General features: G+C 39.5%; 2 protein-coding genes across 6 annotated transcripts in view; one reads left to right on the top strand and one right to left on the bottom strand.

Moving 5' to 3' along the window:
• The window catches only part of nup62l (nucleoporin 62 like), a 33,660-nt gene that overhangs the window by 1,243 nt on the left and 5,458 nt on the right, over positions 1-26,959 (top strand). Inside the window, exons 1-5 of one of the 5 annotated variants that reach the window (XM_026279539.1) lie at positions 21,315-21,452; positions 22,211-22,501; positions 23,087-23,298; positions 24,608-24,682; positions 24,766-24,870. In XM_026279539.1, the coding sequence (XP_026135324.1) occupies positions 22,215-22,501; positions 23,087-23,298; positions 24,608-24,682; positions 24,766-24,870 (679 nt within the window). In that variant the 5' untranslated portion in view covers positions 21,315-21,452; positions 22,211-22,214. Of the gene's footprint in view, positions 1-21,314; positions 21,453-21,545; positions 21,690-22,210; positions 22,502-23,065; positions 23,299-24,607; positions 24,683-24,765; positions 24,871-26,959 lie in introns of those variants that run through there. The other 4 variants (XM_026279535.1, XM_026279538.1, XM_026279536.1 and 1 more) reach the window with 4 other exon arrangements.
• On the bottom strand, positions 18,501-21,192 carry LOC113113388 (nuclear factor 7, brain-like). Its single transcript, XM_026279542.1, has 6 exons — positions 20,521-21,192; positions 20,149-20,244; positions 19,812-20,042; positions 19,667-19,689; positions 19,477-19,598; positions 18,501-19,203 (listed from the first exon to the last, which is right to left on the bottom strand). Exons 1-6 carry the CDS (start codon positions 20,914-20,916, stop codon positions 18,659-18,661), a joined length of 1,413 nt encoding a protein of 470 aa, XP_026135327.1. The 5' UTR covers positions 20,917-21,192; the 3' UTR covers positions 18,501-18,658.

Here is a 26,959-nt window from a genome sequence, read left to right as displayed (position 1 = left end):
AAAAAACAAAAGTTAATTCTGAGAATGTTCACCCATGTCTTCATGTATGTGTGCAATAGTGGCCACAAATAACTTAAGAAAATGTAAGTCTCCCCCATTAGAAGAGCTTCTGCAACTAGGAAAAAAAATGACAAGCAGAAGTGCAAGCATCAAACTCTGCTGATTTGTAACAGATATATTAATTACAAACAAACAGCATTTTTTAAGGAGAAAAAAAAGTTAAATAGTTGTTACTTCATAAGAGTCTTTATATCGTTCTTTATTTCTCACCTTACAGTTTTACAAAACAGTGAGCAAGTTTTTGCCACCATATGATACACAACTTCAAATGACATACTTATCAAATGACATGCTTTTAATAGCAAAACAGAGGAATATGAGAAAATATTTAACAGCTGCTGGCCCATTTTCTTGAAGCGTATTCCAACGATGGGCAGCAAACAGCAAACAATGAATAACATTTAGTGCACAAACGAACAAATATATTCTACGTTTGCTTATCTTCATTCGAAGCTGAAACGTAATTAAACTACCTTGTTGAACAGTTTTTGTGATCCGGTGAAAAGTCGCTTTAACGCGAAACAGGAAACTCATGAATATCCACGTATGTTCCGCCCAACGTCACCGAAAATCTCAAGGTGCGTTCCATTCGACAGGGTCCCTACGCAGTGTTCACTGCTCCCTACTCCCTGAGCACGGTATATCAGTTGAAGTGGACTTCACTGACAATAACCGCGCATTTGGAACGCCCTGCAAACGTAATCAAAGATTATGATATAAATATATAAGCCTACATTCATATTTTAATTTTTATTTACAATCACTTTTAAAATATGTACACTATACAATAAAAAAACCATTGAGTACTATATAATGAAAAACCTATATGTTTATTATACACTTTAATTGACAATTGCTGCTATTACTTGACTATTAACAGAATTGAAGCCCTGCTGTCATGCAAATATGAAAATAACTTTTATTTGGTTAACTGTATAGCCTATATGTGTTTTTAATGAAATATATTTTAATGTCATATAATTGCATAGCGTTCTCGTGCGCCTTCTTCCTGCGCACAGCCGTATGGTAAACACTGAGGTAAAAATATTTCAGAACACCTGTTCTGCCAGATGTGGTGAGTTCATTTATGTATGTATATGTATGTTGAATTTAATGTTAAATGAGAAAGACAACACTACTTTTGTGAGGAAAAACAGAAGTATATTTTAGTTGTTGCGTGTTGTATTTTTGGAGGTTATTGTACAATTTCATAGCGCTAAGTGAGTTCAGTTATTTTCACTTTGAGTCAAATTGCTTTATGTGCATCTGTTGCACGCGTGCCTGAAAAGATATATGTATATTAGCAATGTAATATTGTAAAATTTACATTTACATTTATTCATTTAGCAGATGCTTTTATCCAAAGCGACTTACAGATGAAGACAGTGGAAGTAATCAAAAACAACAAAAAGAGCAATGATATATAAGTGCTATAACAAGTCGCAGTTAGGTTAACACAGTACACGTAGCATGGGATTTTAAATAATATAATAAATAAATAAAAAACAGATAGAATAAAATACTAAAAATAAAAGAATAGAGCAAGCTAGTTAGAGGTCTTTACACATACACACACACATACAATTGCATAATAAATGAAAAGAAAATAGAATACAAAAAGATTAGAAAGGTAGTTAGATTTTTTAAAGAATAGAATTAGAATAGTGAGTGTTAAAGTTAGAGGGTCAAATAAAGATGGAAGAGATGTGTTTTAAGCTGATTCTTGAAGATGGCTAAGGACTCAGCTGCTCGGATTGAGTTGGGGTGGTCATTCCACCAGAAGGGAACATTTAATTTAAAAATCCATAAAAGTGACTTTGTGCTTCTTTGGGATGGCACAATCAAGCGATGTTCACTTTGAGAACGCAAGCTTCTAGAGGCACATAAGACTGAAGTAACAAATTTAGGTAAATGGGTGCAGGGAGCCAGTGGTAGTTTTGTAGGCAAACATCAATGCCTTGAATTTTATGCGAGCAGCTTTTGGAAGCCAGTGCAAATTGATAAACAGAGGTGTGACGTGTATACTTTTTGGCTCATTAAAAATTAAACTTGCTGCCGCGTTCTGAATTAATTGCAAAGGTTTGATAGAACTGACTGGAAGACCTGCCAAGAGAGCATTGCAATAGTCCAGCCTGGACAGAACAAGAGCTTGAACAAGGAGTTGTGCAGCATGTTCTATAAAAGGGCCTGATCTTCTCAATGATGAATAAAGCAAATCTCCAGGCAATGTGGTCTGAGAAAGTCAGCTGATCATCAATCATAACTCCAAGGCTTCTAGCTGTTTTTGAAGGAGTTGAAGGTGATGGTCCATCATCCAGGAAGAAATGTCTGTTAGACAAGCTGAGATGCGAATAGCTACCGTCGGATCATCAGGATGGAATGAGAGGTAGAGTTGAGTGTCATCAGCATAGCAGTGGTATGAAAAGCCATGTTTCTGAATGACAGAACCTAGTGATTTCATGTAGACAGAGAAGAGAAGTGGTCCAAGAACTGAGCCCTGAGGCACCCCAGTAGTTAGATGTTGAGACTTGGACACCTCACCTCTCCAAGATACTTTGAAGGACCTATCTGATAGGTAAGACTCAAACCATTGAAGTGTGGTTCCTGAGATGCCATTTGCCAGTAGGGTTGATAGGAGGATCTGGTGGACAACCTTGTCAAAAGCAGCAGACAGATCAAGCAGGATAAGTACTGAAGATTTGGATTCTTCTCTTGCCAGTCTTAGAGCTTCAACAACTGAGATCAAGGCCGTTTCAGTTGAATGTCCACTTCTGAAGCCAGATTGGTGAGGAGCGTCTCGCTGCAGCTTGCGGTGGACATCCAACCCCGCCCACATCCAAGTGTGACGTCAGACGCCAAGCCTATTGTATACGTAAAAATACGTCATCGGGTGATGCCAGGTGAACACCCATGTGTTGTGCGCATGTGCAAAAATGGCGGAAGTATGTGTTTTTTTTTTTTTTAATTAACATTTTGTCAAAGTACAATTTTAAGACGTAAACAAAATTGAATCAATATGGCGGAAGTATATTGTTTCGGGGATCAAATTAAATAATGTTATCTTTCATTTTACTAATACAGGTTAAATAACTTGTATTAAATAAATTTAAATAGTACAAATTAAACCTAGGCCACATCTCTAATGTATGGAAGTAAATTCATCCAAACATCCGGTAAAACGCCTGCATTGGTTGATTATACTTAGGCAAATTAATAAAATATTTATATCTTTCGCTGTTCGATTATGTAATGACAAATTCACATATTTTATGATTGATTGTAACACCTTAGACAATGTCAAAGTTAAGTAGACAATTTTGTTTAAGGCATTTTTATTTATCTAATTCTCTAAAAATAGTTAGTGATCATATCACTATTTTAATGATAAATATGGGTGTTATGCAATAACTGGAATCCTCCCCTCTTTATTATTATTAGTGTTTATTTTTCATATTTCATTCATTTTAAATAAAAAAAAAGTTCCTGACTTTGGCAAATTTATATACTTCATTTGGTTTTAAGTATTTTTATTTTCCTTTTAATTATATACAAGAACAATTATGATGTACACTAATATTTTTTATATGTGCATGGAAAAAAAAAAGTTTATCACCTCGCAAAAAAGAGCAACTACATTTGCATGATAGGATTGACGGTTCCTCTATATAGACTAAGCTACACATACATAGGCTTACTGTAAGTCCTTGGTGGCTTTGATAGATTATGTAAGTAACATGGCATTTTTTATAAACTAAGGTAGTGCTAAACGTCAAACAAAGGGCGAGATGAGGATATGGAACAAATAAGGAGTTTAGTGAAGAAGAAGGACAAAGACAACAGACTAGATTACATTTAGCATTAACACTTAGATCAAGTTACATATACTGGGAACCATACAAACATCTAAACAATCACGGACGAGGGAGAACTCAACAGAATGGGTATTTAAACAATCAGGAGGTGATGAAGGAACTGGAAATAGGTGGGAGGAATCAATTAACAAAACTAGGAAGGTGACCAAAAAAGGAAACAAAGTTCATGAACGTGACAGTTCGCCCCCTCCTGGAATGGTGCGTCCTCGCACCGCAAGAGGAATACCAGCAGAGGGAGGGTGGAGGTTCTGGAGGCGGGCGAGGAGCAGGCCAAGAGCAGGTGACGAGGGAGTATGGAGGTAGGGACCAGGGCGGAGTGGATAGAGGGAGGAGCCAGGGAGGAGCCCGGAGCAGGAGGAGCCAGATGGTCCACCAGACACCAGCCAGGACGGAGATCCATGGTGGAGTCGACGGCGGGAGGAGCCATGGTGAGGGAGGGGTCGACAACACCAGGGGGCCGACAGGCGGAGACTGCACCGGTGGGTGAGGAGCCCAAGATGGAGCAGCACAGCTGAAGAGCCAGGGTGACGTCGAGGATCCGGAGGGCCTAGGTGGAGCAGAAGGCTCAGGCGACCAAGGCAGAGGCGGGGTTCTGGCAGACCGCTGTGGAGCTGGAGCAACAGAGGATGGAGGTGGAACCGGAGGGAAGGAGGAGCCTGACAGAGCCGGAGGGATGGAGTGACGAGGTGGAACCAGAGGAGTGGAGTCCCGAGGCGGCGGATGGTCGATGACTGACCAAGGTGGAGCCGGAGGGACGAGGGAGCCCGGTGGAGCAGGTGGGATGCCAGGCCACGGTGCGTCTTCTAGCTCGACAGAGAGCAGACCGCACTCTCCTCCAGGTGCGTTTACAACGGCTAATAAAAGCTTGCACTGATGGAACATTAGGCTGATAACCGATACAGCAATGAAAAGGTGAAAGGCCAGTAGCAGAGGAGGGGAACGAATTATGGGAATATTCGGCCCAGGAAAGCTGCTGTGACCATGATGCGGGATTCTGATGGGTGAGACTGCGAAGCATACGGGTGACAATTTGATTAGTCCGTTCAGCCTGACCGTTCGTCTGGGGATGAAACCCGGACGAAAGTCTAACGGATGCCCCAATCAGACGACAAAACTCTTTCCAAAATTGAGATGAAAATTGGGGGCCTCTATTAGACACAATATCAGTGGGTAAACCATGGAGTCTAAAAACATGATCAACCATGATCTGGGCGGTCTCCTTGGCAGAGGGGAGTTTAGCGAGTGGAATAAAATGGGCCGACTTAGAAAAACGATCTACCACGGTCAGAATAACGGTGTTACCTTCTGAGAGAGGAAGCCCGGTGATAAAGTCGAGAGCTAAGTGGGACCACGGTCGTGTTGGAACCGGTAACGGACGAAGTAGACCGGTAACGGCCGGAGGGGAATTGTCAGCCTTAGTCTGCACGCATGTATCGCAGGAGGCAATAAATCGTCGCATGTCTCGTTCTAAAGACGGATTAAAGTGCTGACGGATAAAAGCGATGGTGCCCCGGACACCAGGATGGGCTGTCAATTTAAAAGTGTGTCCCCATTGAAGGACAGCTCGACGCGCGGATACAGGGACGAAAAGGAGCCCCTTAGGGGCATCGAACGCAGTCTGCGCAGAATCCGACCATCTAAACTGGGACTTGACTGAGGTCAAAGCTGTAAGAGGTGTGGCTACTTGACTGAAATTTCGTATAAAGCGACGATAGAAATTTGCAAACCCGAGAAAACGTTGTAGCACGAGACGGGAGTTGGGTACGGGCCAATCGGTAACCGCCTGGACCTTAGCTGGGTCCATACTAATCCCCTCTGCCAAGATGACCGAACCCAGAAACGTAACTGAGGGGAGTGGAAAGAACATTTCTCGGCTTTTACATAAAGTCGATTCTCTAGTAGACGTTGAAGAACACGACAAACATGTTAGACGTGCACCTGGAGTGATGGCGAAAAGATCAGAATATCATCAAGGTAGACGAACACAAAAACGTTGAGCATGTCCCGTAGGACGCCATTGACTAAGGCTTGAAAAACCGCGGGAGCGTTTACCAATCCGAACGGAAGAACCCGGTGTTCAAAGTGCCCTAGGGGCGTGTTAAACGCGGTCTTCCATTCATACCCCTCCTTAATACGCATTAAGTGATAGGCGTTACGTAAGTCGAGCTTAGTGGAAATCTTAGCTCCCCGCAAGACCTCAAAGGCAGATGACATCAGTGGTAATGGATAACGATTCTTGACAGTGATATCATTTAAACCCTGAAAGTCTATGCAGAGACGCAGGGAGCCATCTTTCTTTTTAACAAAGAAGAAACCAGCTTCCGCTGGAGATGAGGAAGGAACGATGTTACCTGCGTTGAGCGAGTCAGAAAGGTATTTCTCGAGAGAAAGGTATTTCTCGAGAAGTGGCCCGGGAACGACTGAAGACCTCCCGCAAATCGTGATACTACTCCGGAACTCCAGACAAATCACCTGGCTCCTCCTGAAAAACAGTTACGGGCGAGACAGGGGGCACAGCAGAAGACAGACAATCGACATGACAAGACAATTTCCAAGAAAGAATAGTGCCTTCCGCCCAGTTAATCTGGGGGTTATGGAGAATTAACCATGGGTGGCCTAAAACCACAGGAGTAAATGGGGAATGAAAAAGAAAAAAAGAAATAGTCTCTCTATGATTTCCTGAAACAGTAAGAGTCAATGGTGAAGTCCTTCTCTGCACCCTAGGAAGGGAACTACCAGGGGGGTGGAGTCTTGTAAATCTAAGAGGGGAATACCTTGTTTTAAAGCCCAAGTCTCATCAACGAAGTTCCCCTCCGCCCCCGAATCAAGCAACGCTGAGCAGGAAACAGATGATCCCAGCCAGCGGACACGCACGGGAAGGGAAGTGCAGGACTTAGACGGAGAGACCCATGATGTAGCGCTCGCCAGCAGCCCTCCCCCTACTGATGAGCGCTGGCTTTTACTGGGCACCTGGAGACAAAGTGATCAGAGGCAGCACAGTACATGCATAGGCGTTCCATAATCCTGCGTTGGCATTCCCGTGTAGATATGCAAAGCCCCCCTAGCTGCATCGGCTCGGGATCAGCAGCAGAGGGCAGTGGCGGGCAGGTCGCTGAGGAAGAGGGAAGTAACGAAGCCTCCAATCCGCGAGCCCTTAGTCACCTATCGAAGCGTCTTTCGATGCGAAGAGCCAGCTCGACAAGGGAGTCGAAATTGTTAGGAACCTCTCGGACAAAGACCTCATCTTTTATCTCAGAGTTCAGGCCCTCAAGAAAGCGGGAGATTAGTGCCGGACCGTTCCATCCACTCGTAGTGGCCAGGGTACGAAACTCAATTGAAAAATCTGTGACTGACCTCTTCCCCTGGCGCAAGGTGGATAGGAGGCGGGATGCTTCATCACCATGTGCCGATCGGTCAAATACTCGGATCATCTCCTCCTTAAACAGAGAAAACTTAAAAATGCAGTCTACCTGTGCCTCCCAGTTTGCTGCCGCCCACTCTCGAGCTTGTCCATTGAGAAGAGAAATCACATAAACCACCTTAGATCGATCCTTGGCATAAGTGGACGGCTCGCAAGGGTGAGAAAGGCTCGGCATTGTAAAGGCTCACCAGAGTAGCACGGCGGGTAGTTTATGCGTGGCTCAGAAGGGTCGCGCCATCCGGCTGAAGCAGCGGTTTCATGGCGGTAGTGGTGGAACTGCTGGTTCTACAGCACGTCTCGTGGCGTATAAATCCTCCTCATGTTTCCCCAGCAGAGTACCCTGGAGCTCTTTGCGGTGTGAATAGCCAAGGGCAGGCGCTGCACAGGTACTCTGGAAACAGGCACAGCCGGATTATACACAGTCCAATGACAATATAACTCACAGTTGCAGTAATGATTTAACAATCCACGGACAAGACAGGACAGAACTAGGAAACACACTCGGTATACGCAACAACTGAGGATATTAGAAGACATGTTTGTTGTAAGTTTTATTGTAAAAATATAGGATATCAACATAATGATGTAGTTGTTTATATTTTTAGCTTCATTGCAAGTGTATGACATTTGGTATAGAAATAAACAATGGTAATTAAGTACTTTTCCGAAAAATTAGAAAGAAAATACAGGGTATTAAAACCGTATGAACTACAAATAAAGTCAGTGTGTGAGGCTACATAGATGTCTCCGAAGATTTTTCACAAAGAACACAAAGAATGGCCTTCTCAGCTGCTATAGTAGCAACTCTTGTGTCATCAGAACAGTGTGTTCAATGCATCACTGTTTCTGTTTAAAAAACGTTGTGCAATGTTTTGTCGGGTCTGAACGCAGCCGTGGTCTCCTGTCATCCCTCAGCAATTGCCCTCCACCTCTGTAGTCGAACATAGTAATCTTCTGATCTTCTAATTGGTCCATAAAGTGAAGTCCAAAATTTATAAGTAATAACCTGTTACACATGTTTTGTTGTAGTCGTGTGTTTACTAGTCACACTGAATCAACGAAAGCAGTTAAATCTTCAGTTTATTCAGTTGCAGCGATTGGGATTTCCTAGGTTTCTTTTTCGGGTATACTTGGATTTTCTGAGTTCAGATGGAGATTAACTTCTGATCACAGAACCGTGCTTCACTGAAAGACACGCATGACAATCACAGCTTCTGTCGAATCGCAATTTAATTTTCAATTGTGAAGCCCTATAGTTTAATATGCACACTGTATCACATTGTGTCACACTGGTCCTTTTAGAAGGAAATACACAAAAATGCTTTTTTCATCTGATTATTAATAGGGCTGAACAATAATTCAATATCAACATGTATCGCAATATAATTTTTCTCAGTAACGGTGATATGATTTTTAAATGCATTTCGATACATTACGGGTTTTTCGCATGCATTGATTTATTTGCATGTTTCAAAATCATAACACATCGTGGGTGTTTTGGATGAATGTATTTCAGGGGAGTAGACTGTCTTCTGAAAAGTTTCGAGAACTGCTAGTTCTAACCGGTTCTGCTGCTCTCACAGCGCCTCCTGCTGGCAGAGAGTCAGTTTGCATTTTCAATAGTCAGAGGCAGAATCCCAGGTGAGGTGGCTGTGCTCTTGGATAAAAAGCTTGATGCTGTGATAAAACCAATCAGGCTTGATTTTGACTGGTGTATTGGTATACAATATACTTATAAATGTAATAATTTTGTTATTTTAAATGTTTATACTCCATATGAGTCTAGTGAGAATGAGGTTGAATATTTAAATAGACTGGCTTTTATAAATGCTTTTATTCAAGACAATAGCATCTGCAATGTATATGTTGTTGGGGATATGAATGCTGATATCAATGAAGAGTGTAGAGATAATAACTTCACTTTATCAAGTAGAGTACTGTTGCCTACAGGCAGTTATACATACATAAGTGAAGCCTGGCACTCAATATCATGGCTTGACCATTGTTTTAGTACAGCTAATGGGCATGCAGCCATAGAGAATATGGGTATTAAGTATGGGGTCACAATAACAGATCATATACCTTTGGCCCTCACAATTAACATTGAAGAATTACCATCTACAGTCAGCAACAACAATGCTATCAGTGGTAATGTGAGTACTAAATTAGACTGGTCAACTCTTTCTGAAGAGGATCTTTTGGCTTATTATACTAATACAGACCATTATCTAAGTAATGTTTATCTGCCCAGAGAAGCTATTATGTGTAAGGATGTCAACTGTCAGATTGAGGAGCACAAGAGTAATCTATGTGTCATGTATGATGATGTTGGGGCTGCTCTGTTGGAGGGTGGTAAACCTCTTCAAAAACACAGGAGAAACAGGGCCTATAATATTAGACCAGGATGGAATGAGCATGTAGCACCATATCACACTGAAGCTCGGGAAGCTTACAAGCTTTGGGCCCTGGCTGGGAGACCTAGGCAGGGCCCTGAGCTTGAGAATAAAAAGCTTGCCAATGCCAGATATAAGTATGCTGTTCGTTTTATATCTAGAAATGAGCAAGCCATGAGGGCTGACTCTATGGCCAGTAAAATGATGTTGCTGAAATATGGAGACAGCACTATAGCTCCCTCTTTAATTGTTTAAAACATGATCCACATGTGGAAGACTCTGCTATCAGTAATGAATCAATAAGTATTCTGACACATGAGGTATTTGGTGCATATTTTTTTCACATAACAATTACCTAAATTACCTAACAATAAAGCATGTGGTATGGATTCATTAACTGCAGAGCATCTGAAAAATGCCAGTCTTAGGCTTGCTTCCCTCTTAGCAATCAACTTTACTGGTTTGTTGATCCATGGCATACTTCCAGATTCAATGCTATCTATTCTGCTTGTCCCAGTTATTAAGGACAAAGCTGGAAAAGTTGGCTGCCTGGATAATTATAGACCTATAGCATTGGCCAGTATTTTATCCAAGGTAATGGAAAGAATCCTCCTTGATAGAGTGAGTGGGTATATCTCTTCCCTGGATAATCAGTTTGGATTTAAGCCAAACCATGGCACAGACATGTGTATTTATGCTCTTAAGGAAATAGTGAATTCTAAGTCTAAAAATTCCACTATTCTCATATGTTTTATTGATGCCTCCAAAGCATTTGATCGCGTGAATCACAAACAGCTTTTTATTAAGCTAAAGCAAAGGGGAGTCGCTGGGTATATTGTGAGGGTTCTTGCCTATTGGTATGCCTACCAGCAGATGCATATCAAATGGGGGGGTAGCATATCCGCCCCCTTTAGAGTGTCCAATGGTGTTAGGCAGGGAGGAATTTTACTCAAGGTTCCCAGAGGAGGGAGTGCTAGTCAGATGTTTGTATCTGTAGGATTAATCACATTGAAAGCACTTTTAAGACATTTGATGTTTAAATTTATGCAACGTCTGGATGAGTCTACTAACAGTATCATGGTGGCACTCTCAAATCCCTTAGTGAGTTGCTACAGGTACACATCCAGACTGAGAGTGCATTGGCTGAAATGTCTGTATGTATTTTAATTATTGTATTTGCTTTTTTTCTTTTTTTTTTCTTACTGATTGTTGTTTGTTTGTTTTGTTAGTTTTTATCTGTCCTGTCTTGCGTGGCTTTTGGACATGAGTCTGGCAAATAAACTGAATTGATTGAATTGAAATAATAAGCCATCTACAGCAACAAGCTTTTATTGTTGCTGTTTTACTCAGAGCACTATTTATACTATGATTTCTTTCTTTCTTTTTTTTAAAGAGATAAATAATGTTATTTTATTTAGCAAGGATGCTTTAAATCAGGGTTCCTCAAATCTTGTCCTGGAGGGCCAATGCGCTGCAGAGTTTAGCTCCAACTCTGATCAAACTCACCTACCTGTGATTTTCTAATGATCTTGAAGACACTGATTAGCATTCTCAGGTGTGTTTGATTAGGGTTAGAGCTAAACTCTGCAGTAAAAGTGGATCTCTTGGGCAAGATTTGAAGTTCTCTGCTTTAAATTGATAGTGATAAGTCATGTATAATGTTACAAAATATTTATATTTCAGATAAATTCTATTCTTCTGAACTCTCTATTCATCAAAGAAACTTGAAAAAATTATACTCTGCTTTTCTCAACAATAAAGTTTTTTGAGCAGCAAAACAAATTATTATACTGATTTCTGAAGGATCGTGTGGCTGGAGTAATGATGCTGAAAATATAGCTTTGAAATCACAGGAATAAATAGTTTTTGAAATTTTATTTTAAATAGAAACCAGTTCTTTTAAATGGTAAAAATATTTCAGAATGTAATGGTTTTTGCTGTACTTTGGATCAAATAAATGCAGGCTTGGTGAGCAAAAGATAATTATTTAAAAACATTAAAAATCTTAATTTCAGAAACGTTTGACTAAGTGGATGTTAGCCTATAGTTTAAAGTATAATACAAATAAAAGATGAAGATTAATTTATTTTTGCCGTATTTTTTATTAAATGGTTTAAAATTCACTATTAAAGCTGTTGGGAGGTTTGTGTGTGTGGTGTTTTGCTTCTTGTGAGTTGCATATCCACATTCTTGTTGTGTTCTGTCAGCACTGCTCCAGTGATGTCTTACGCTCAGCTGGAGGCTTTGATTAACAAGTGGAGCTCAGAACTAGAAGACCAAGAGCGACACTTTCTTCAGCAGGCCACTCAGGTCAACGCCTGGGACCGCATGCTGGTGGAGAACGGAGAGAAGGTGGAGCAATGCAATCATCTTTTAGCACACTGCTGCCACATACACAGTCTTTGCAACTGATGCAAAATGTATATACACATCCCATTCTGAATTATAACTTTTCAAATAGAAATTAATAGGTATTAGAAAAGCAGGAATCAGTGATTTGGTGGGACAGCATTCTTACAATGCACCTGTTTCGGAGAAGAGCATGTATTCAACATTTTAAACCTCAACTGTAATACTAATGTGTTCACCCACAGACACAGACAAGGCTGCTTATAACCTGACACTTTCCCATTTTGAGTTATGATTATACAGTGTGGTTAGAAGTACTGTTGGGTTAGATTCACTTAGAAACCTGGATCTAGTGTTGATGGCACACTGACTGAAACCATATTGCAACAGGTTCCAGTGATGAGTGTTCTCTGTCTTTTCTTTTAGATAACTGCTTTACATAAAGATATGGAAAAAGTGAAACTGGACCAGCGAAGGTAATCAGTGCTTTAATTCATTTAAAAAGTTGTATTATACTGAAAAACATTCAAAGTAATTCACACAACTGTAATTTATTGGTGGAGGAGCATTAAAGGGATAGTTCCCCCAAAAATTAAAAACTCATCCTCGTGTCATTCCAATACAAATGAAGATATTTTTGATGAAATCTGAAGGCTTTCTAACCCTCCATAGACTGCCAATCTTGGTCAAAACTTAGTTTTACATAGCAGTGAGAATACTTTTTGTGTGAAAAGTAAACAAAAAAGAGGCCTGATTTCAACATCACTTCTCTGAGTCAGTCTAGCGCCATTATGGAGAGTATCCTGATGAATGTGCTGCGCCTTGTTTACGAGCAGAGGAATCCATGTGCATGAGTCGTGATGCTCTCCATAATGGCACCAGAGTGATGCCCTTTCATATTTGTGACCCTGAAGCACAATAGACAAGAATACATTGTTAAAATGATCAGTTTTTCTTTTGTGCCAAAAATCATTAGGATATTAAGTAAAGATAATGTTCCATGAAGATATTTTGTAAATTTCGTACTGTAAATATATCAAAATGTAATTTGTGATTATTAATATGCATGTCTAAGAACTTCATTTGGACAACTTTAAAGATGATTTTCTCAATGTTTAGGTTTTTTTTTTTTTGCATCCTCAGATTCCAGATTTTCAAATAGTTGTATCTCGGACAAATATTGTCTGATCCTAACAGATTATTTATTCAGCTTACATAAGATGTGTAAAACTCAGTTTCAGAAAAAAATGACCGTTATGAAGGTTTTGTGGTCCAGGGTCACATTTATTTATTTTAATTTTTTTTGCAGTGACTGACTGACTGTACATTATTCTGCAGTTTACAGCAGCTACTAAATGGTTTAGTGGCGCTCCGCAACATTACCACAGAGAGTGTGGCGGAGGCCCTGTTTTTGTATAATCTCCTGATGGGGGATCCCGAAAGAGATTCTCACTGATCAAGGCACACACTTATGTTATGTACAATACACAAACTTTATGAATGATTGGGCATTAAATCGGTCCGCACCAGCATCTATCACCCACAAACAGACAGACAGGTGGAACGATTTAATCACACGTTAAAGACCATGAGTTGAAAGTTCTTTCACAAAGACGGCAACAATTTGGATAAATGGCTGGAACCCCTCTTATTCGCTGTGCGCTAGGTCTCACAAGCCTCCATAGGGTATTCTCCCACAGGCTTTCCCCCCTTTGATCTCCTTTACTGTCACCAGCCCTGTGGGGCGTCCTGAGAGAGGCTTGGAAGGAGGGATCTTCGGATAGCAAAAATGAAATTCAGCATGTGCTGGACCTGAGAACAAAACTCCTCACTTTGGGGCAGCTCTCTATGGAGAATTTGTTACAGGCCCAGGACAAGCAGAGCTGGCTGTATAATCGGGGAACCAGATTACGTGATTTTACACTGGGAGATAAAGTACTTGTATTGCTCACAACCTCTAGCTCGAAATTACTCTACAAGTGGCAAGGACTCTTTGAGGTCACATGGCGGGTGGAAGATTTCAATTATGAGGTAATTCGATCTGACCGGAGTGGGCCATGTCAAATCTCCCATCTGAACCTCCTTAAAAAATGGAGCGAGGTGGAACCAGTGATGCTGGCAACGGCAGTAAGTGAAGAGGAAGATCTCAGGCCAGTGCTGAACACTAAAATCCAATACCTCGCTCTGGCCCCAGGAGTAGATCACCTCTCGCCCTCCCAGCTCACCAATGTAGCAAAATTGCAAGCCAAGTTTGCGGAAGTGTTCTCGCCCCTGCCCCGTCTAACGCATTTCATCACCATTTTGAGATGGAGAATTACTGACTATGTTAGAGATGAGGATAGTAGAAGAATTCCACAGCGATTGGGTGAACCTGATAGTTTTGGTTCCTAAAATGGACAGCTCCGTTCGATTCTGTGTGGATTGTTGCAAAGTTAATGAAAAGTAAATGCAGTCGAAATTCGATGCCTATCCACGCCACAGGTTAACAAATTGCTTGATCGGCTGGGGACAACTCGTTTTCAATTTGACTCTGGACTTAACCAAAGGATGTTGGCAGATCCCCTTATCGCCCTTATCCCAAGAAAAAAACTGCCTTTGCGACGCTGTTTGAATAACACCTATTTGTTACCCTTCCTTTCAGGTTGTTTGGGGCCCCGGAAACTTTTCATGGCTCATGACAAAATCTTCTGGCAGAATACTGCCTATGCCGCTTCCTATCTAGAGGACATCATCATTTACAGTCAGGATTGGCAGTGTCATATGGCGCATCTGTGGGCTGTCCTATGGGTTAACCTCTTACCCTGGACCCCAACGCGGGGGTCCTCAGCTCCCCATGTTCACACGTGTCAATATTTACGAATAGATCAAATGAATCGGGACAAATTGTATCTTGACAAACTATATATCACTATAAAGATCTAAGCCTCAAGCATCGTTTTTCAATGGAAAGCTCATAAAGAATGAAAACGCAGTACATACCAGATTCGCAGAAAGCCTCCACCTATCGCTGTTTTGTTTTTTTAAAGTCCAAAAAAATCTCCAGCAGGTGATAAATAAAGTACATGAACAAAGTAGTGCTAATTGACATAGCATTTATTACAATAGAAACTATCCTGCCTTATTATGTGATAAAAGTGTTTGTAGTATATAAACAAATTTTTATTTGTTATTGTCCAGCAGTTATATATTTCTAAGCCAATTAAAAGCTAGAGATTAGAGAAAAGTTTAAGTTGCCTATAGTATCCACTACCGGTCAGAAGTTTTTGAACAGTAAGCTTGTTAATGTTTTTTAAAGAAGTCTCTTCTGTTCACCAAGCCTGCATTTATTTGATCCAAGTACTGCAAATCAGTGAAATTTTGAAATATTTGTACTAGCCTATTTAAAATAGTTGTTTTCTATTTTAATATATTTCAAAATGTAATTTATTTCAGATTTCAAAGCTGATTTTTTTTCATCATTACTCAAGTCACAATCCTTCAGAAATAATTCTGATATAGGCTACTGATTTGCTACTAAAAAAAAACAAAACGAAAAAAACCTTGTATTATGATAATGTTGAAAACAACGGAGTAGAATTTTTTCAGGTTTCTTTGATGAATAGAAAGTTCAGAAGAGCAACATTTTCTGAAATATAAATCTCTGTTATCATTGTAGAAATCATTGTAAAATGATGTCTTTATCATCACTTTTGATCAATTTAAAGAATCCTTGCTAAATAAAAGTACTGATTTCTATAATTTATAAAAAATAAAAAAATCACATAAATGCTGATCTGTGTATCCTTCTAGTTATCAAAGAATGCTTAAAAAAAAATTACTCATCTGTTTTAAATATTGATAATCAGCAAATCATCATATTACAATGATTTCTGATTAATGTGACACTGAAGACTGGAGGAATGATGCTGAAAATACACCTTTGATCAGAGGAATAAATTACCTTTAAAATTAGAAAACAGTTATTTGAAACAGAATAACTATTTCAATATTTTTGCTGTACTTTGGATCAAATAAATGCAGGCTTGGTGAGCACAAGAGATTTCTTTCAAAACATTAACAATCTTACTGTTAAAAAACTGTTGACTGGTAGGCTATATAGATTACAGAAATGTTATATCGTAATGTTTTATGTGTCTGTGTTTGTGTAATTTCTGTCCCTCACCTCTGAAAAGATGGCTACGCCCCTGAATGAAGTAATAACTTTGTAATATGGATGATAATTATTTTGTTTACGTTTCAGTTCTTTAGGAACAGTATTGTTTGTGTCTGTTATGGAATAACTCATGCTCAGCAACTGTGACTTGGTGGTAAAAGAAACGGCATGGTTTTATAGCGTACAGTTCCACAAACAGAATGAGATGATCCACCAAATAAGAAAGTGAAAGGCGGAAGATTATTTATCTGAACTCTGTCGCTCTTGTGACGCTGGTGGCACACTCTGACGCACCTGTCTTATGTTGGAGGCGGAACTTAGAGATCGACTTTTTCTTTGTTTTATTTTTCAACAGTTTTTATAAATGTGAGAGTGTTTTTTTTGTTGAATGTGCCTGATTTTTGCATGATTACCATCTGTTTGAGGGCAAATCAGCTCGCTATTAGTGTATAATCACAGCTAGTGATGTGAACGTCATCTATATGAATGGAGTGTGATTTTTTTTTTACTTTATGGTGCATCTCTTTGATTACCATTAATAACTGGCCATCAGCATGTATTTTCATTGTAATTCATTGTAAATGCTGCATTTCTAGCAATCTCAGGATGTTCTGTAATTGGCATACAAAGGTAAATATTTTTTATTTTTCTTACTCAAATTATTATTTTTGTATTTTTCTAGTGCTCAATTAAATCACTTATATGATGTCTAAGTTTCTGTCTAGTGTTTTATAACTGAAACTATGCAGTGGTTTGTTTAATGACTAAAATAGTGTGTAGAACTCTTCAATACAGTTGGTAAATATTTTTTATATTTGGGGGGTGGGAGGAGTAGATATAGTATCAGAAAAATGGTGGCAAGAATCTAATTTTTCATGGGATCTCCTTCAGATTTGAAATAGAAACTCATGAGACATTTGACTTTCAACCCATTACTTTTCTAGATTGCTCCAGGTCTGATTTCATGTATTTTTTATTTATTTGATAAAACAAAAATTTTGTGTGCTGGTGTTTACCAAGCTATTAATCAAGTTGGAAAACCCTAGAAGTTCAGTTTAAAAGTTTAAAATCATAGTCATTTTAAGAATGAAATTATTTACATGTGCAATAATCATGCTGTCTAATCAGCATCTTGATATGCCACACCATCTGAGCAAAGAAGAAGTGCTCACTGACACAGATTTAGACAGATTTGTGAACAATATCTGAAAGAAATAAGCCTTTTGTGTACATATTATATATGTCTTGGATCTCTGAGTTCAGCTCCTGAAAAATGGGGGCAGAAATAAAAGTGTTGTGTTTATAATTTTGTTCAGTGTATATACTGTTCGTTTTAATCCCCTGGAACACACGACAAACATGATGATCTAGAATATGATGCATTGTTGTGTCTGTCATAATTAAATAATTTTGGAGATGGTGGCTGTATGTTTTAATTAATTATTTTTTTTAAATAAAAAGGTTTTTTGTTTAGTCTCCTTTAACGTATACATTAATATAAGACAATACTGCAAAAACAGTACTGTCAAACTGTTATATATTTATTGACCAACATTCATAATTTCTGTCATTAATTTAATTTCATATGTTGGTAGTAATTCAATGTTTATAATGCTAATACTTACAATAATTTCAACCGAAACTGACATGGAGCAAGGGTTTGGTGACAAAAGGGAAGACTTAAACAAAGTCTGTCAAATAAACTATTAAAAGGAGTTGATGATTTCTAGTCTAGTGATGGTATGTTATAGTTGTCATCATTCAGGCTGTATTTCAGCTTTAATGTAGGGTTTTTTAAACAAAGCAGCAGATATTTGTCATAGTGACAGCTAGAAGCTAGTGGACTGCAGAATGCTGGAAGTACAGGGCTTCTTCTGCAGTGGCACCAATCACAATCAATCAAATCCAAAAATCAGTCAAGATCCAGTCAACAACCGATGAACAGGACCAAGACCTGCCCTACATTTGTTCTTGTTCGATAATAAAATGCAAAACAATAAGAAATCCATAAAAGTATCTTGAACAAACAGTTTGAGTAGATTTTTATTGATGAATGAGAAAACCTTTTCCTTTGATTACAGTGTTGAACCATAAAATGCAAAATTATGAAAACAACAGAACTAACAAATATTGCTACAAGTGTGACTGCATCATATAATAATTATTAATTATTAATAATATTAATAATATTCATCGTCTGGCTGACTATGTCTTGTATTCATTTTTCTAAAAATCCTGACATACGTGCACAAACTGACAGTCACCACTTATAAGCTATTACTAAATATTGTAGAAAAATAATTTTCTGTAAAGTTGCTTTGTAATGATTTGTATTGTAAAAAGCACTATACAAATAAACTTGAATTGAATTGATTATTGTACCTTAATTGATCTAAAAGCAGAAAGAGATTTAACTGTGATTTTCTGTTGTTACGATCAGTTTAACTGGTAAGATCCTCAGAGGAGAAGTTGTGCAGCGATTATATAAGAAAGGAAAGACGGTCTCTGTGAAGGTTGTTGTGAATGAGCAGAGACAGATGTTAGTTTGAGGATCAGAGAAGGACACCTTTCCTCTGTCACAGTCCAGCTGAACTCTCACACGCTGCAGCTTCTCTTTAACAGTGAAGACAGTCCAGGGTTTACCTGGGGATTGTGACCAGTATTTACTGTCCATGTACGACACACGCCAGACATTAGAGTTAAAGAAAACCTCTCCCTTCCTTTGGTTTGATGCTGTGGTTATTCCAACAATCCAGAGTGTATTGTCTCCAACCTCCACATCCCAGCAGTGTGTCCCTGAGTTAAAGCCCTCAGATCCCAGAACACATGCATACTTCTCAATCCTCTCTGGATTATCAGGAAGATTTTGACGTAAACTACTGTATGATACACTGGTCAAATCAGAAGAGAGAGTGAGAGAATTATCTGCTGTGTTTGGATCTAGAGTCAATGGAGCTGCAAAGAGAATTAAATCAGATTAGATGATGAAATATGATGGGATTAGAAATAAAAACCTATTTCCATAAACACCTTGAGGAACAGACTGTTTTGTAGTCATTATGAGTTTGCAGTATGATCCAATGATCTTATGAAATACAGTTCAAATTCATCACAAATTTCATAGTAGTTAAAGTGATTATTAGTTGTATTTCTATCAAATGTGAATCAGTCTGTCTTTGTTTCTATCTGCAGTATTTAATCATGTACTGGTGTCAGATAGAGACTCACTGTGTTGGAGAGTTTCCTGCATCTTGCTCCAGACTCTGAAGCGCAGGTTACTCAAGTAATGTGGCACATGAATCAAAGCTCCAGAACTCATCTGTGGATCCGGCTGTGATGAGATCCGGACTCTGGAAGAACATTCAGGATCAGAACTGCACTGGACTTGAGTTCAGATCCACCGAGAGAAGAAACTTACCTTTCCATCGTGATGCTGAAGTTCTGGAAACACAGAGTTTGAAAGACATTTTAATATCTCATCAAACACTTATAACAGGTTTCCTTCCATACAGAATTTGATCATTGGTTGAGTAAATGATTGTTGTTTTGTGTTCAGTGGTCACCTTCAGAAAGCAGGCATCGCTGTCCTTCATCATCTCCTCCGTGTCTTTGATTGTGTGTGAAAGAGCAGAGATGTGTCTGTTCATCTCCTCCAGCTTCTCCTTCATCATCTGCTGCTTCTGCTCCTCTTCCTCCCTCAGTGCAGTGATTGTAGCTTCTTCTTCATCTCTGAGAAACTGATGAAGCTTCTCAAACTCCTCTTTAATCTGACGCTCGGTGTGCTCAGCTTGAGACTGAAATCACATCACATTCACTTCAGTCAGCTCTGCATTAACACTCACTCCACTAATGTCCATCACAAACTCTGTGAATGTTTGAGTCTTTACTCGATATCCTCACCTTGATGTGTTGAACTGTTTTATCACACTTTGCTTTCATTTTTTCTGCATGTTTGAGCTTGTTTTGTAAAGATGTCAGCGCTGTGTTCACTTCCTCCTACAAGTTAAGAAGCAAATCTGTGAAACTTTAAGTAGTTTGTAAAAGTCATACATTCTTGTGTCAAAACAATATTTGATCAATAAAAATGATCCAAGCTTGGCAATGCTTAGCTTCTATTTGATCCGTGACTTAATGGATGTCAGAAGGTTAAAATCTTTGCTTTCAAGAAGGAAATGAATGAATGGGGATAAACAGAAGGTGAAGGTGAAGGACTAAAGACAAATCCTGCAGTTTCTCAGAAATTCTGTGAAATATTTCAGAAATGTGTCTGACCTTGTGAGATGAGATCACTTCACCGATGGGTCTGAATGTGTGACTGACATGTTTCTCTGAGTCTCTGCACACTACACACAACGGCTGTTTGTCCTCCAGACAGAAGAGTTTGAGTTTCTCACTGTGTAAACTGCAGATCTCCTCAGATCCTGATGAGCGCCTCTCGTTCCTCTCCTTTCTCAGTGAATCACACAAGTTTTTTAACGCTAGATTACGTGGAGGTTCTGCTCTTGAGGATCTTCTTCTGCAGACGGGACACTCCTGAGTTTTCTTGGTTCTCCAGAACTGTTGAAGACACTCTTTACAGAAACTGTGACTACAGGAGAGAAGAACAGGATCCTTAAAGATTTCACAGCACACGGGACAAGAAAGCTCTTCCACAGATTTGGGATCCATTTCCTCTTCTCCTTCTACAATTTACTTTCACTTTCTGAACTTTACTTTGAAAAGTAAATAGGCTAACAATTATAACTACAATCAAAATCTATTTCGTGCAAAAGCTTCTCAAGAAAATCTCATTTATCGTGTCCTCCTTTGATGCACAGCACTGATTTTATCTTTCAGTAAAGAAGAAATAATAACTAGTCATTTCCTTGTTAAAGGCTTTGAGAGGGAGGAGTTTCTGATTAGACTTTGCTCCATTTGAACACACACTGCATGTATAATTTTGTTTTAACTTTCTCCTGGACTCAGTGAACTGGAAAAATAATAATGGCTCCTATGTTTTTTTTTTTTTTTTTAAATCTAACTACACACTAACTACATTTTCAAACAAACAAATGAATTTGATGAGGCGATTGGTTTGGACTTTCTATTTTGCTGTAAAGACCAGTTTTGATCAGGCAGTATTTTAGACAGCTGACGCAGAGGTCCTCACAGCGCATGTGACGCACACTCACACTGCGCGCGGGAGCTGCTGTGAAGTACTGAACGTAAGTTTTCATTGTGTGTGTGTGTTTGTTTTTCCCCTTCATATATTGTGTTTTATTTCACATTATTTATTGTGTTCCGTCTGCATGACTTAGTATTATAGTAATAACACAGGCGATGTGATTGAGCAGAAGAGGACATCCAGTGAACTTAATGCGACGAACTGTCAGCTAGCTGAAGATAAACCAGAGCGGTGTTTATGATATTCATCAGTTTTAAGAAAACCAACAATACTTCCGGTAAATATTAATTTCCAAAGAAGCACATAAGCTGCTCTACTGCTTTAGTTTGTTAACAGTTGGTTGTAATAGCGTTAATTATATTAAAAGAGGCTAGTTTTGCAGCAAACGTTGGTAACGTCAGTTATTAGCTTAAACATTCAGTATGATTCATCATATTCTCAAAGCCTAGAGACAGTATTTTGGGACATTGCGTCATGATAGCGGGCTAACTACGTCACATGGGTTTTAAACTAATGACAGCATTGTTAGGATCAGAGTCAGGAGGAATTTAGGCTGGACTGCACACATCTACAGTAACCTTACTGTAGTCTAATATCTAGACACAACCACAATCTCTTTGTTTTTATCTTTAATAAAAATTTCTTTGAAATTCATTTTTTAAATAATATAAATGTGTGTTTGTGCACTCTTAGCTACTCACTATTCTTGAAATTAAGGAAAATAAATTAAACAGATTTGCTAGTAAATCATGACAGTTGTTTATGAACAATACGTTGTATTTCTCTCATTGTTTGCAGCACTATGGCATTTAACTTCGGTCAGACGGGGACGGGAGGCTTCGCCTTCGGAGCCCCTAAAACCACCGCTGCACCCCCCACAGGCTTCGGGCTGCAGACCAGCGCTCCTGCGGGGGGCGGCTTCTCTTTCGGGGCCAGCCAACCCCAGACGCAGACTTCGGGGAACCCACAGACGTCTCAGCTCGCAGGACTCCTCGCACAGCCGACGCAGAACAGTGGAAGCACACAGGGAGGATTCAGCTTCGGGGGCCAGCCTCAGAGCACCGCCCCGAGTGGAGGATTCTCTTTCGGGTGAGGGTTTATCTGGAGCAAATCTATGGTTATCTTTGTTTTTTAATGTTAGGCTAAAATCTTGGCGTGTGAGATCTTGGCAGGTCAGAGTTTCGTTTCTCTCAAGACGGTGGGCGGAGATTATTATGCAAAGTGCTCCTAGTGACGTACATAGAGATGGGCAAAAGATTTGAAATCTATAACGACTCGTTTCAGCGATTCAGAGTCGACTCCTTACTTTAGAAGCCAATAACTTTATAAATCGTGTACTTTTGGTTTAATTACTTTGCACATTGTTTACACTGATGGACAGCTACATCATACACTGTAATACAGCTAATTTTTGATTTCCCATCTGTGTGGCTCTTTAAAAATGCATAATATTTCTTTCTGTGTGTCTAACGCTCTGTCAGGGCTCTGTCTAATGAGTAAGTGCTTTTAATTGTAGAATTCATCAGTTGTTGTTATAAAGATGACGTGGCTGAGGCTCATCCGGAGTCGTTTAGATCCGTTGTATCACTGAAAGGTGACCGTGGAACAGTTGTCTGTAGTATTTGAGAAGTCTGCTCCTGTCTTTGTGTCCAGTAACTCTCTTCCAAAACTCAGCACACCTGCAGCATCTCAGCCTGCGACCACAAGTGTGACTCTGGGGGCTTCGACTGCCGGGACGGGCTTCAGTTTTGGAGGTCTCTCCACTCAGACCACTGCAGCCCAGCAGCCTTTGGGTGGGTTCAGCTTTGGGACGCCCAAAGTTCAAGCCTCCTCCGCTGCCCCGGCACAGCCCACCCCTTCGCTCTCAATCGGGGCTCAACCCACAGGTAACACTGACCATCAGCTCCTGATCTCTTAATGCACCTGCCATGTGGCCCTGCCAGACAAACTTCCTGTTTCGATTTAATATATCCACACATTAAAAAAAGTATTTTCACAGGATCTTTGAAATTAATTTGGAGTTTGATAGTTTGAAGGTGATTAATCACGATTGTCTTGAACATTGAGTCAATAAAGCCGGTTCTGTGATCAGTAGTAAATCTCCATCACCTGCTTTCAGATGGAGCAACATTTACTACACAAGCTATGCAAAATCACTCGTAATCACAGACGATATAATCGTAGGACTATGAAATCGACTATATTGTTTGCAATTATGACAGCTGTTTGTGTATCTTTCCAGTGAACTAAGGCTCTGTGTAGTAAATGCTGCTCCATCTGAGAGCAGGTGAATTTTATTTTCCACATTTAATAACGTTTTTACTCCAAACTTACTTCATAACATCAATCTAGTGTTTGAAATAAACCCTTCTGTGAGATGATGTGACCTATTAAACAGAAAAATTAAGGCACACGATATTTCATTGTATTCTAAGCAGGGATTTCCTGGGTTTCTTCTTCGGGTTATACTTTGATTTTCAGCGTGAGAGCACCCTCTGGCCTTCGGATGGAGATTTACTGCTGATCACAGAATCGTGCTTCACTGAAAGATACGCTTGACAATCACAGCTTCTGTCGAATTGCAATTTATTGCCATTGCGATTTAATGTCACACTGGTCCTTTAAAAGGAAATATGCAAAAATGCTTTTTTCATCTGCTTATTATTAGGGCTGGACAATAATTCAATATCAATATGTATCGCAATATAATTTTTCTCAGTAATGGTGATATGATTTTTAAACGCATTTCGATACATTACGGGTTTTTCGCATGCATTGATTTATTTGCATGTTTCAAAATCATAACACATAGTGGGTGTTTTGGATGAATGTATCTCTGAAGGGATTAGACTGTCTTCTGAAAAGTTTCGAGAACTGCTAGTTGTACCCGGTTCTGCTGCTCTCACAGCGCCTCCTGCTGGCAGAGAGTCAGTTTGCTTTTTCAATAATAAGCCGTCTCCAGCAACAAGCTTTTGTTGTTGCTCTTTTACTCCGAGCACTATACATACTATGATTTCTTTTTCTTTTTTTTAAAGACATTTATAGAGATTAATACTGTTATGACTTTTTAAAATAGTGTTCATATCGATATCAGGATTATATTGTATCAATGGAAATTAAGTAATATGTCATGATATTAATTTGGGCCATATCGTCCAGCCTTTCTTATTAATTTGTTTTACTGTTGGTTTTTAGGGCTGACTCTTGGAGCTCCTACTATTGCCTCCACAGCCTCAACAACTGCAATTAACTTTGGATTTAAAACTTCAGGTACAGTATGTAATCTGTAGTGTGGCTGTTCTAATACTAGACAGACTGGCGAATGTAAAGCATCTTCTGTTGTTGTTGTTTAGCCACCCCAGCTCCCATCAGCTCAGCACAGAGTCAGTCCCTGACCGCTCCAGTGTCCTCTCTGTTTGCTGCTCCTATAGCCTCAACACCAGCCACAGGATTCACATGTGAGTTCTCTTACACTTCTTATAGTCCTGCCTCGCTTTTATCTGGTGCCCAAAACTGTATTAACCCTCGGATGGTGAACCCTGGGGCCTGGTCCAAACACAGATCTTGGATCGACTGTGATCAGATCAAGGCCTAATCTGTGCTCTTGCAATAATTGAATGAACAATAGCCGCATTTCCACTGTCAGCTTAAAGCGGGCCGGGCGGGGCTCATAGCCCCAGGCCAGTAGCACCGAGGCCAGAATAGCGCAGGGTTTCCACCGTGGAGCCTGAAGCTCCGCTGTGCGTCACTAAAACACGACCTTTACACACCTCTCAGAACATCGTCATGCAACCTCATCATTTCCCCAACAAAGAGAAGTTATCAGAAAACTATAAGAAATAAGTCACTGGAACATGCGCGATCACAAAACGAAGATGATAAAAGCGGCCGTGTGTTTGCATGCTTTGTTATATATTCACATTCAAAAGCATCGATGTTTAAACTATAGAATAAGTGATGCATTGATCATATGGATTTAATTTATCAGGACTCAAAATGAATCACACATAAATACACTTATTTCTATTTTATTTGTTTATTTTTAATGCTTATGAAAATAGCCTGCTTATTCAGTCGAGTCTGTTTATTTGTAGTCACAGTAGTGTCACATTTAGAATGAATGCTAATATCTCTTATTTTTATAAAATATCTTTTTATCTTTTTATTTTTATGATAGGCAACGTGAAGCTGAACTCTCGTGACGAGATTTATGACATAAGTTACTAAATAAATACACAATTGTGATCGTGAGAAGCTGACGTCTGATTTCTTCAAGCGGTCATATTTTACCATGTTTACTATGGTAACGTTTAGCGTGCATAGTCTTTTACATCGCTTAAAATATTTCTGGCTTGTTTACGTGAATATAATCCACATTGGATCAAGTTATTTCAAACACTCGCTGCTGACTGAAAGTGAGTTTTGAGCTCAACTTATTTTATAAAGTGTTTAATGCTGGTGTTAAAGCTGTTATCTTTCTGAAATGATCCGCAGCGCAGACGCTCTCTATTTTTTAAAAGCTCCTGAACAAAAATCATTATTATATTTTGATGATATGCTACGTGGAGCTAAACTCTCGAGACGAGACTTATGACAGATAAAATGTTAAATAAATACCCAATTGTGATAGAGAATAAGAAGCTGATGTCTGATCTCTCCTGGTTGCATTTACCATGTTTACTATGGTAACGTTAATGTTTAGCGCGCTTTAGCCCAAGGCTTTCGTCGGCCCAAAGAACCTGGCCGTTGGCCCCGAGGAAGCCCCGGCGAGGCACGATCAAGCCCTGGAAGTGACAGTGGAAACGCGACTGGCCCTGGCACGCACTAGCACGCCCGGCTTAAGCTCGCCAGTGGAAAGGCGGCTAGTGAGTGTATGTCACATGTATGAAGACATCTTCTGGAAGAATATGAGGCTGTGGTTCATGACGTCAAGCTTTAGAGCAGCTAGATGATGTAACAAGACAAGGACCCAAAGCACACAAGTGATACCAGCTAAAGAATGAGTCAGATGCTGGGGCATAACCTAGAAAGGGCTGTGCTATCAAGCCCAGGAATAATGATACAATTAGAGGGATGGTAAAAAAAATTTATTAGCGGCTACAGAAATCATTCAGTAGAGGTTTTGCTGCTAAAGGATGATCTAAAAATGACAGAATTCACTTACTTCCTATACCTTGGATTGCAAAGATTGCCCAGGGTATTTGATACAAAATTGAAAAGCTGTGTTTTTTGTTAGTTTTTATAAATAAAGATAGATCATACTTTTGAGTATTCGATGCGTAAATCCAGATATTTTCGAAGGGTTCACAAACTTATTCTTGCCACTGACTGTGTATGTAATAACTAAAATTTTTGCCCTCTCTTTACATAATATGTGTCCTTGGAGCACAAAAGCAGTCATCAGTAGCACAGGTGTATTTGTAGCAATAGCCAAATATGCTCTGCATGGGTCAAAATTATTGATTTGACTTTTGTGCCAAAAACATTAGGATATTAAGTAGGGCTGCACGATGTGTCGTTTAAGCATCGATATCGCGATGTACGAAT

This window comes from Carassius auratus, chromosome 14 (genome assembly GCF_003368295.1).
Source record: "Carassius auratus strain Wakin chromosome 14, ASM336829v1, whole genome shotgun sequence".
Classification (NCBI taxonomy): Eukaryota; Metazoa; Chordata; class Actinopteri; order Cypriniformes; family Cyprinidae; genus Carassius; species Carassius auratus.
The sequence above is the reverse complement of the archived record's forward strand: the minus strand, read 5'-3'. Positions and strand labels throughout refer to the sequence as shown.